Source organism: Mauremys reevesii, linkage group 21 (genome assembly GCF_016161935.1).
Source record: "Mauremys reevesii isolate NIE-2019 linkage group 21, ASM1616193v1, whole genome shotgun sequence".
NCBI classification, from domain to species: domain Eukaryota; kingdom Metazoa; phylum Chordata; order Testudines; family Geoemydidae; genus Mauremys; species Mauremys reevesii.
In genome coordinates, this window is record NC_052643.1 from 20,484,702 (window position 1) to 20,496,760 (window position 12,059).

At 47.7% G+C, this 12,059-nt stretch overlaps 1 protein-coding gene across 9 annotated transcripts in view; it reads left to right on the top strand.

Moving 5' to 3' along the window:
* The window catches only part of LOC120387739 (heterochromatin protein 1-binding protein 3), a 94,702-nt gene that overhangs the window by 30,176 nt on the left and 52,467 nt on the right, over window positions 1–12,059 (top strand). The window contains exons 2-4 of one of the 9 annotated variants that reach the window (XM_039508813.1): window positions 5,159–5,358; window positions 5,832–5,916; window positions 9,748–9,895. In XM_039508813.1, the coding sequence (XP_039364747.1) occupies window positions 5,263–5,358; window positions 5,832–5,916; window positions 9,748–9,895 (329 nt within the window). In that variant the 5' untranslated portion in view covers window positions 5,159–5,262. Of the gene's footprint in view, window positions 1–5,158; window positions 5,359–5,831; window positions 5,935–9,747; window positions 9,896–12,059 lie in introns of all 9 variants that reach the window. The other 8 variants (XM_039508815.1, XM_039508810.1, XM_039508811.1 and 5 more) reach the window with 8 other exon arrangements.

A 12,059-nucleotide genomic window follows, 5' to 3' on the forward strand; every position in this document is an offset into this window, starting at 1 on the left:
CTGGTTCCATCCTCCCTACTCCCCAGGTAGTTGAAAGCAGCTATCAAATCCCCTGTCATTCTTCTCTTCTGCAGACTAAATAATCCCAGTTCCCCCAGCCTCTCCTCATAAATCATGTGCTCCAGCCCCCTAATCATTTTTATTGCTCTCCTCTGGACTCTTTCCAATTTTTCCACATCCTTCTTGTAGTGTGGGGCCCAAAACTGGACACAGTACTCCAGATGAGGCCTCACTAATGCCAAATAGAGGGGAATGATCACATCCCTCAATCTGCTGGTAATGCTCATACTTATACAGCCCAAAATGCCGTTAGCCTTCTTGCAACAAGGGCACACTGTTGACTCAAATCCAGCTTCTCATCCACTGTGACCCCTAGGTCCTTTTCTGCAGAACTGCTGCCTAGCCACTCGGTCCCTAGTCTGTAGGAGTGCATGGGGTTCTTCCGTCCTAAGTGCAGGACTCTGCACTTGTCCTTGTTGAACCGTATCCGATTTCTTTTGGTCCAATCCTCTAATTTGTCTAGGTCCCTCTGTATCCTGTCCCTACCCTATCTACCACTCCTCCCAGTTTAGTGTCATCTGCAAGCTTGCTGAGGGTGCAATCCATGCCATCCTCCAGATCGGGGTGGGCAAACTTTTTGGGCCAAGGGCCACATATGAGTGGGGAATTTGTTTGCCGGGCCGGGACTGGGGGTTGGGGTGCTGGTGGGGGTGTGGTGTGCAACTCATGGCAAGAGGGTTGGGGTGCAGGAGGGGTGCAGACTGCAGGAGGGGGCTCAGGGTGGGGTTGAGGTACAGGAGAAGTGCAGGTATATGAGGGGGCTCAGGACAGGGAGTTGGAGTGCAGGAGGGGTGCGAGGTGCAGGCAGGGTAGGGTGACCAGACGTCCCAATTTTATCGGGACTGTCCCGATATTTGCTTGTTTGTCCCGCGTCCCGACCAATGATAGGTCGGGACACTGGACAAACAAGCAAAACTCAGGCCCAGAAGGGCTCGCGCTCTCCCCCGCCCTGACTCTGCCCCCTCCTTCCCCCATTGGCTCCCTCCCCAAATCCCCGCCTCTTGCCAAGCATGCCATGCCCAGGAGACGCAGGGGAGTGCGGGGCCGGGGTGAGTGAGAGTCTGGCCTGGCCCCGAGCAGGCAGGACTCGGTACCTGAAGGGAGAGTAGGGGGGTGGCCTGCGGGGCCAGGCGGCGGCTGTTCTCCCCACCTGGGCAGCAGGACTCGGGAGCAGCCGCTGCTGCAGCTCCCACTGCCGCGGGGGGAGGAAGCGGCCAAGCACATGGCGCTCAGTGGCTGCGGCTTTGGCGCCCGGGCCAGAACCCCCCGAGCCCGGGCCTGCTGCAGGGACCCAGCAGCGCGCACGCTGTGCCCAGCCCCTGGCCAGTCGTGTCTGGGCTGGCTGCCCGGCTGGTGCAATCCCGCAGCGGAGGCATCGGCAGCCCAGCCCCATTCGTTCTCCTGCGGGACCGAAGCGGGATGGGGGGGCTGGGGCCTGCTGCCCCCACTCCGGGGCCGCCCGCGGGGTTGCACCAGCTGGGCAGCCAGCCCAGACGCGACTGGCCAGGGGCTGGGTGCGCGCTGAGTCCCCGCAGCAGGCCCGGGCTCGGGGGGTTAATGGGTGCTAGAGCCGCAGCCGCCAAGCTTGGCCAGCGGCCGCTTCCTCCCCCCGCAGCAGTGGGAGCTGCAGCAGCGGCTGCTCCCAAGTCCCGCTGCCCAGGTGGGGAGAACAACCGCCGCCTGGCCCTGCAGGCCGCCCCCTACTCTCCCTCCAGGTACCGCGCCCGAGTCCTGCCTGCTTGGGGCCAGGCCAGACTCACACTCACCCCAGCCCCGTGCTCCCCTGAGTCTCCCGGGCCTCCCTCCAGCGCTTGCGGAGGGAGGAGGAATAGGGGGGGGGGGGGATTTTTTTTTTTTTTTGCTCTGCCGCCATTTTTTCCCCCTCTGTCCCTGTCCCCCCCCATGTCCCGATATTTGACCTGGGTGATCTGGTCACCCTAAGGCAGGGGGCTTAGGGCAGGGAGTTGGAGGGTGGGATGCAGGAGGGGTTCAAGCTCCAGCCTGGCGCTGCTTACCTAAAGTGGCTCCGGGGTGCACCGGGGCCAGGGCCTGCTGCCTGCCTGCCCGCCCTGTCCCCGGCTCTGTGCCTCTCCAGGGAGCGCTGCAGCCCCTGGGCATGGAGGGCTCTGTGTATGCTGCCCTTGCCGTGCCTGCAGGTACTTCCCCTGAAGCTCCCATTGATCGCAGTTCCCCATTCCAGGCCAATGGGAGCTGCAGGGGGGCAGTGCCTGGAGGCAGCTGCAACGCATGCAGAGTCCTCTGCGCCCCCGCCCAGGGACCGCTTCTGACAGCAGTGCCAGGCCATGGCGCCATGGGGGGCAATCCTGCGGGCCAGTCCAAACCCCTGAGGGGCTGGATCCGGCCCCCCGGGCTATAGTTTGCCCACTCCTGCTCCAGATCTTTAATGAAGATATTGAACAAAACCAGCCCCAGCACCGACCCTTGGGGCACTCCGCTTGATACCGGCTGCCAACTAGACATGGAGCCATTGGTCACTACCCGTTGAGCCTCATGATCTAGCCAGCTTTCTATCCACCATTCATCCAGCCCATACTTCTTTAACTTGCTGGCAAGAATACTGTGGGATTGCCAGCCCTGCGGTGCAGCGGGGCTAAGGCAGGCTCCCTGGCCCCATGGCACTCCCGGTGCAGAATCCCCTCAAGAATATGGGGTGCTGTGCGGCTGTGATGGTGGGACTGTGAGGAAGGTGGTGGGCAGTGGCAGAGGCACTGGGAAGGGGCATGCTGGCAGCACAGGACTGGGCAGGCCGGTGTGTGTCTGGCAGCTGCAGGTTTGTAAACAGTGCTCTCCTGCTGCCTTTCAGAAGTGGTGTGCCGAGTCTTCATTTATTCACTCTGATTTAAGGTTTTGCGTGCCAGTAATACATTTTAACGTTTTTAGAAGGTCTCTTTCTATGAGTCTATAATATATAACTAAACTTAGTATCAGAGGGGTAGCCGTGTTAGTCTGGATCTGTAAAAGCAGCAAAGAATCCTGTGGCACCTTGCATCCGACGAAGTGGGTATTCACCCACGAAAGCTCATGCTCCAAAACGTCTGTTAGTCTATAAGGTGCCACAGGATTCTAAACTATTGATGTATGTAAAGTAAATAAGGTTTTTAAAATGTTTAAGAAGCTTCATTTAAAATTAAATTAAAATGTAGAGCCTCCAGACTGGTGGCCAGGAGCCGTGCCGCGTGAGTGCCACTGAAAATCAGCTCGTGTGCCGCCTTTGGCATTTGTGCCATAGGTTGCCTACTGCTGGGTTAGTAGGTACTAGGTAATTTTTTCAAGTCCTGCTCTAGCCCTGTTACCTTGAAGCTTTATCTTTAGCCAACTGGTGCTTTAGCAGGGTGGATTTGATTTAAATCACTAGTCAGGAAGACTCGATTGAATCATGGATTTCTACATAAAAGTGCATTCTTATTGGTTGTTATAACCTTAATACATATTCTTCACAACTCAGAGATAGATGTAGGTTTCATTTTTAAAAGGTACACACAAATCACTTTAAAAATGTATAATTTTGAAAACTTTTCAGATTAGTTCTACAGCTATATCAGAAAATGAATGATTGTTTGGATATTTCATTTACCAAAGGTAATTGAAGCAGATAGTTCATCTCCCAATTACTTCATAAATATCTCCAATTCAACAGGTTAATCATTAATATTTGGAGGATTTTCTTGCCATGCTGTATTAGGAGGAGAACATCGCCAGACAGACATTTAAATTTGTTTTATTTAACTTAAACAACAATGTTATGTATTCTGGATTTTTTTCTTCAACAGCAAACATAAAAACTTTTAACAAAACAAACATGATTTTTTGAATTTCATTAAACCAAGTTTTTTAAATTCAGGTTTGTTTTTGTTAAAATTGTTTTAACTAAAATAGTTAAATGAAATATTTTAAAAAAAATTCAATCAACTCTGTCAGCCAGGTCAACATGAGAAACTTAAAATATTGGCTTCTAATATTAAAATGTTAGCTGCTAACTCAGTCGTCTTCACCTTCATTTTCTTGTTTGTTCCTAATCTGGAAAAGAAAAACAAGCTTTCCTGCTTTTTCAGGTCCTAAACGATTACTCAGTTTGGAATGAATTAGTCCAAAGGAAAAAAATATTCTTTCTACACCAGCAGAAGAAGCTACTGCTGTTAAAAGTGAGATTATCACTTCAACATTCTCTGAATCCAAGTGCTTAAGTGACTTCCACCAGTTCACTGGTGTGACTTTCTTTAAAACATTATCAGCAAACATATATTTCTTGAATGGTTCTTATTCCCAAACTGGGTCTCTTTTACGGCCTGCTGCCATTACAGGTTTTCCCTTCTAGTGGGAGAATGGTATGTAGATCTCAAATCAGTTTATTTATTTTAAAACAATTTTGCTGTTAACAAGCTTATTATCTCTGGAGACACAAATCCACAGTTTGAGAACTGCAAAATTAGGCATCTCTGATGGTATCTTCTAGACTGAGCACCGAGTCCCATTGGCTAGATAGAAAGATTATTTAGGTTAATCTATACAGCAGCCCCTGGAACCCCGTAAGATTGGGTCTCTAATTCATGAACTATTGGAACTCATTTACAAAACTTTTCTTGAACATTACATTGTCTCATACTATAGAATTAGAATTTATAATCCCTATTCCATGATGAGATATCTTTGAGCTATAATGTATCTTAATTAAAACTATATCTTTAGGTAGTTTTTTTCCCTCAAAAAGCATTTTATCAAAAAAATGCGATTTAAATTAAATCATTGATTTTTATCCACCCTGTGCTTTAGGCATAGTGTATTGTGGTGATTCTGTTTTTGAATGTTTCTTCCTTTGTGGTCTCCTTTTTCCCTTAGAAGGTGCATTAACAGAACAGACTGCTGCTATAGCTTCTGCCTTTGTCCTAGTTATGTATAATAGTTTGTGTGTGTTGATGTTGTGGCATCTTTATCGAACATGAAGTACATACTGTCAGTCATGTTGATGTAAACAGTAATTCATCCTTTTCATTTTTTTTTTTTTTTAAATCTTTAGTTTAATAGAAGTGGTTGTTTTTTTGTTTTTTGTTAATCATACCAGATCTCTTCTGTACTTTAGGTTGACTCCTCACTGCACTGTGAAAACCATTAGGAAAAAATCTTTGTGGTTAAAACCTGGGGCTCCACAGTGTTACCTGCACTTGGGGCTAGAAATTAATTTAAATGGCGACTGATCTGTCTGAAGCTGAACCCTTACATCATAAGGCGCTTCCATTGTTAACGGGAGCTCAGCTGATCCACACGGACAAGTTAAGTGAGGTAGGGTCTGACCCATTCTCCAAGCTCGCCCTTGGATCAGTTCTTGGCTTCCAGCCCTGCTGAGGGTTATTTTATACTTTTCCTCCCCTGCTTGTAGGAAACTTGGTTGGGAGTCTGATTAAAACCCTATAGGCATGCTTCCTCCCCTCCCCTGATTTCCCTGAGATGTGTCTGGTTTGCCAGAATCCTCAAATGTTCTCCTCATTTAACTGAATTGAAATGAAAAGATTCTCTCTCATAAATTGTAAACTGAAATAAAAAACGTGAAACTATTTTGTCTCCGAATGTGCTTCAGAGAAGCTGGTTTGGGTTTTACCTGTAAATTTAGAAAGCTGATTGCATCAGATCTTGCCTGAAAAATTTCTCCACACACTTCTTCCAGTAGCTTCTAATACTCTGCTTTAGGCCCATTTCAGGAACTTTCTCAGGCTCTTTCTCATATTTGCTTGATTTTCTTATTCTGTTTCTTAAAGAAGGTTGAAGACGACACCATGCCAATCCGTCGTGCTGTGAATTCTTCTGCTCGGGAAACTCCTCCCAAAAGCAAACCTGCTGAAGGTGAGGAGGCCAAGCCAGGTAAAATGAAATGATAATTCATAGAATCATAGAACTTAAGATTAGAAGGGAACATTATGATCATCTAGTCTGACCTCCTGCAAGATGCAGGCCACAAAAGCTGACCCACCCACTCCTGAAATAATTCTCTCCCTTGACTCAGCTGTTGAAGTCCCCAAATCCTGATTTAAAGACTTCAAGTAGCAGATAATCCTTCAGCAAGAGACCCCTGCCCCATGCTGCGGAGGAAGGCGAAAAACCTCCAGGGCCACTGCCAATCTACCCTGGAGGAAAATTCCTTCCCAACCCCAAATATGGCGATCAGCTGAACCCGAGCATGCGGGCAAGACTCTCCAGCCAGACTCTCAGGAAAGACTTTCAATATCCCAACATTGACCCTCGGTACTAATTACCAGTGGTGGCACGTTATTGACCTATTGACTAAATCACCTTATCCTATCAAACCATTCCCTCCATAAACTTATCAAGCTTAATCTTAAAGCCAGAGAGGTCCTTCGCCCCCACTGTTTCCCTCGGTAGGCTGTTCCAGAATTTCACTCCCCTGATGGTTAGAAACCTTCGTCTAATTTCAAGCCTAAACTTCCCGACTGCCAATTTATATCCATTTGTTCTTGTGTCCACATTAGTACTGAGCTGAAATAATTCCTCTCCCTCCCTGGTATTTATCCCTCTGATATATTTAAAGAGAGCAATCATATCTCCTCTCAACCTTCTTTTGGTTAAGGAAAACAAACCGAGCTCCTCAAGTCTCCTTTCATACGACAGGCTAATAATTGTATACTGAGTTACCAATGTGTACACCAACACAGACTTCAGTTCTGTAATTCCTACATAGATATTACCGCCAAGGTTAGAGCAGTCACTAACAAAGAACTCCCATTCACATGCCTTTATTTTTGGTAGTTGAAAAGTTTTTTTGTCTTGCAGCCATCATTTGCAATCTGAAACCATACCTCACTTACATGCACCAGTACAAAACCACATAAACTAAATTTGTTTTATGATTAATATAGTTGTGGCTTTACTGCATTGCATGAACATATAACCAATAAGCATGGTCTGTTATGATTGCCTGTTGGTTGTTCAGGGTGAAAGTAGAGATATGTGGCTTTCATTGGTGGAAGGAAGGCAGTCTGAGATTGAGAAGGGGGGCTGATGAATGGAGTGTAGACAGGATGCTGAATGACTTAACTGCACGTTTTTCTGCTTTTTTCTGTTGTGTTGATGGACTATTCAGTTTAGCAAGGTGTAATGGGGACCCGCATCACTGCCGGATCACGGCGTCCTCTTCAGGGCATGGCCCTCCAACTGTGCCCTAACTCCATTGTCTCCTCCCATCCGGGGAAACAATCAGTCCTTCGCCTGGCCTCTCACCGCAGTGGCAAACTGCAGCCCCTAGTCCTGCCCCTCACTCAGGGGCAAACTGCATTCCTTTGGCTGACCGCTTCCCCAGGCCTGCCCGCTTCTCTGGGCCCCGATGCAGGGACCGTATAGCTGGCAGCCACTCACTCCTTCCCCTCTGCCACTACCTGCTTTCCCTGGGCCACATAGCCCCGGCATCTACTCGGCCCCTGTATCAAGGCTTCCGTCTGGGAGCCAGCCAGGCTGGAGCTCCGCTTACACCCCTGACCCTGCCCAGCACTGCTCTGTCCCAGGCACTGCTCTCTACAGGCAGCCAGTCCTTCTCCCTCAAGCTTCAGGGAGAGACTGAGCTCCTCTCTGCTCTGCAGCCCTTCTTATAGGGCCCAGCCTGGCCCTGATTGGCTGCTTCCAAGCCTTCCTCTGGTTGGCTGGGTTCTGCACAGCCACTCCAAGGTCTGCTATTAACCTTTTGCCAGCCAGTCAGGGGCAGCTGCCCCGTCACACTACCTCTTTGTAAGATTGATGTAAGTTGCATCTCTGATCATATCACCTCTGCTGAATTTCTTGGCAAAATGATTCTTGGATATCATATTCAGTTAATCCCACTGATCCCTTTTACCCTCTTTCTTGTGGGAAAAAATGAAATTAATGCAAAAATCGTTGTTAATGCATTTGAATTGATATTTTAAATTCACAAAATTTCAAAGAAAAATGTGCGCAGCAGAAAGTCACTTGAGCACACTTCTTAAAGGGAGAGGGAAGATGGCTTTCTATAGTGCACAGAGTAACTAGAGTAGGTTAGGGGCTCTCCATCCAAACAGGTAACGAATGGACAGTTGAAATAATGAATTTGCCAATTTAATCATAGGACTGGAAGGGACCTCGAGAGCATCTAGTCCAGTCTCCTGCACTCATGGCAGACTAAGTATTATCTTCTAGATGATTTCTGACAGGTGTTTGTCTGACCTGCTCTTAAAAATCTCCAATGATGGAGATTCCACTACCCCGACAGGAAGTTTTTCCTTATGTCCAACCTAAACCTCCCTTGCTGCAATTTTAAGCCCATTGCTTCTTGTCCTGTCCTCAGAGGTTAAGAAGAACAATTTTTCTCCCTCTTCCTTGTAACAACTTTTTATGTACTTGAAAACTGTTATCACATCCCCTCTGTCTTCTCTTTTCCAGACTAATTTTTTCAGTCTTCCCTCATAGGTCATGCTTTCTAGACCTTTAATCATTTTTGTAGCTCTTGTCGGGACTTTCTCCAATTTGTCCACATCTTTCCTGAATTGTGGTGCCCAGAACTGGACACGATACTCTGTTCTGCGCTGATTAGGCCTCAACTAGAGTGGAAGAATTACTTCTTGTGTCTTGCTTACAACACTCCTGCTAATACATTCCAGAATGATGTTTGCTGTTTTTTGCAACCATGTTACACTGAGTCATATTTAGCTTATGGTCTACTATGACCCCCAGATCTCTTTCTGCAGTACTCTTTCCTATGCAGTCATTTTCCATGTATGCAACTTGTTTCTTCCTAAATGGAGTACTTTGCATATGTTCTTATTGAATTTCATCCTATTTATTCAGACTATTTCTCCAGTTTGTTCAGATCATTTTGAATTTTAATCCTATCCTCCAAAGCACTTGCAGCCCCTCACAGCTTGGTATTATCTGCAAACTTTATAACTGTACTCTCTGCCATTATCCAAATCATTGATGAAGATATTGAGCAGAACCAGACAGAAATGAAAACTCTAAGGCCCTGTCTAGAACCATGCATGACTAGTGAACATTTAGGTAACATGTTAACATTTTTAAACACTACTGTTTTTAGTATAAACAAAGACTGTGATATTTTTAAAACAGTAGTTGGTCGTGATCAAACCTATTCTTGAAAACAAAAGAACTCATGGGTATGTTTATATTGATCTCAAGTTGATCTCTAAATGTCAAATTTTAACTGGCAGTGTCTCTTCAGTATTAAGGTGTGTAAGGATGCCAGAGATCATCTCAGTCTAGGCAAAAACCTTTCCACTTCATCTAGAGTTAGCACGAAACAGAGATGATAGTGTCTTCTTCTGTGGCATCTCACTTGAATGACCACAATGATAGTAAACTTCCATAATCTAGGAAAAGGAGATGTGGGACAGGGCGGGAGGGGGGAAGTGGGTGAAATAAGAAAAGTGAGTTAATTCAGTTTGAGAATTTTTATGTAATGTCTGTTTTGAAGCTTACTCTGGCATTTTACTGCTAATCATGACATACTGAAGAGATTTAATAAGTTCATAGAACTATTTAAAGTTTAGTTTAAGTGGATAATTTGAGTTTTTCACAGAGATTATCTGGGAAATGGCTGCTTTTGGGTGTGTTTATAAACTCTCCCTGTGTCTTTTTTTAAAGAGTAGAGTTTTGTTTTGGATACAGACTTTGTATTTCCAAATCTTTCATTAGACCCGGAAGTCAGCTCTGAGGAATCTGCTTCTACTGGAGAGGAGCAAGAGAATGAAACTCCACCTGCTACATCCAGTGAGACAGAGCAGCCAAAAGAACCAGAGAGTGAGAAGGGAGAAGCAAAGTCTTCTGAAGAAACCAAAAAGGAGTAAGACATACTCCTTTCTGAGTGCCTGGAATTGGGGTGGGATTGTAGGGGAAGTTTGGAATTTTTTTGTAAAGGATTTTAGTGAAAAAAGACAACTAAAATTTTCTCGAAAACTAAGGATGGAAGCCAAAATGCAGCTGCTGTTTTTGAAGTAAATTAATACAAAATTGAGTATTTTGTTTTGGGGTGGAGCAAATTCCTTGGGTTCATCCAGTAGCAGATAACTTTTCCCAGGAAATGATTTGTGTGGCATTTTTTTCCCTTGCAAACCAGAATTGCCTGGAAAATACTTGTTTTCTGCAAACGGGTTTGCTAGTCTGAATATATTGAACATATTCTCCATCTTTTGGGTTTCCATTAGTGCAGGGAGAGGGATATATTTAACGTCACTTGACTGCTGACCTGAAATGAGCAATTCTTCTTTGAGGTGGTTCTGCATATTACTGTTTGTGGGATGTACATACACACAAACTCCTGTTTGGACCCAGAGAATCTACAGTTAGTTGTGAAAAGGAAGGCACTGAAGAGGATGGGAACTGTGTGTACTCTCGGGGCACAGAATGCTTACTTGTGGTTCCGACAGGTACTGCTTTTCTAGAAGATTCCAAAATGCAGCTGGGCTGTGGGCAAATCCCACAAATGTAAATAAGTAGGAGTAATATTCAGGCAACCTGTCTTTCCTGTCCTAGTTACAGGGATTTTTCTTCAAGTGATTGCTCATATGCATTCCAGTTAGATGTGCGCGCGCCACGTGCACGTTCGTCGGAAGATTTTTACCCTAGCAACACTCGGTGGGTCGGCTGGGCGCCCCCTGGAGTGGCGCCGCTATAGCGCCGAATATATACCCCTGCCGACCCATCCGCTCCTCAGTTCCTTCTTACCGCTCGTGTCGGTCGTTGGGACAGTGGAGCGCAGCTTAGCTGACCTCCACTTCCCTAGCTACTCGTAGTCTCTCTTGTTAATTCTTGAATATTTAGTTCAGATTTATATAGTTGTAGTTAACTTTATTCGTTTGTAGTATAGTTAGTGTATATAGTTCACAGGGGTTTGCGGATTATCCCCTTCCCCTCACCTGGTGCCGGGTACTATGCCCGGTTCACAGGGTTTCAAACCGTGCTCGGCTGGCCACAAGCCGATGCCGACAAGAGAACCTCTCCTAAGTGCCTCGAGGAATCTCACCTAACAGATAAGTGCCGCATTTGTAAGGCCTTTAGGCCGAGAACAATAGGGGAGCGAGACTTTCGTCTCAAGCAGCTCCTGAGGGAGGCAGCTCTTACTCCTCCGCTCTCGGCACTGAGCGCTGGTCAGTCTTCAAGAAGCATTCCCTCAGCACCGGATCGCCGGTACCGCCAACGCCTCTCGGCACCGGCCGTCGCCGGCACCAACGTCCGCTCGGCATGGATCCCTCTCCTGGAGGATGAAGAGGCACAAGACTCCTGCTGCGTCTGAGCCGCCTGCTCTGCAGCCCGAGCGCTATACTAAGTCGGACCGCCCGGCACCGATACCTGCCAGGGCACCAACAATATCGGCACCGTCATCTCCGGCCACGCAAGAGCCGTCGAGTCCGGTGCCGGAAAGCTCCCCGGTACGAGCCGTGGTTGAGCTCACTATTAAGCTGCGTCAGAGCCGTCTGCTCCGCAGCCCGAGTGCTATACTAAGTCGGACAGCCCGGCTCCGATACCTGCCGCGGCACCGACAATAGCGGCACCGTCGACTCCGGCACCGCCTCAACTCCCGGCAACGCCAGTGCGGGTTATATAGTCGATCGGCAAGCCTGCCTTGATCAGACCACCCTCTGTCGGCACCGCAGAGCGGCACCATTCACGATCGCGGTCCCGCAGATGTTCTCGGTCCCGTCGCCAATCCAGGTGCCGATGCTGCTCGCAGTCCTGGCACCGTTCTCCATTTCGGTACTGGTCGTACTCGCGGCACCGATCAGCGTCCCATTCGCCGGCCCAGTACATTCGGCACCGATCCAGCTCCCGGTGCCGATCCAGCTCCCGGCACCGCTCTAGGCACTGGACTCCCATCGCCACTCTCGACGTCGAGCCTCGAGATCTCGGTCGACCTCCCGGCACCGCTCCGGTCGCAGGAGGTCCCGTTCTCGCTCCCGGTACTGGTATGCCTCCCGGTACCAATCCCCAGTGCCGCATCGAGCGACGTC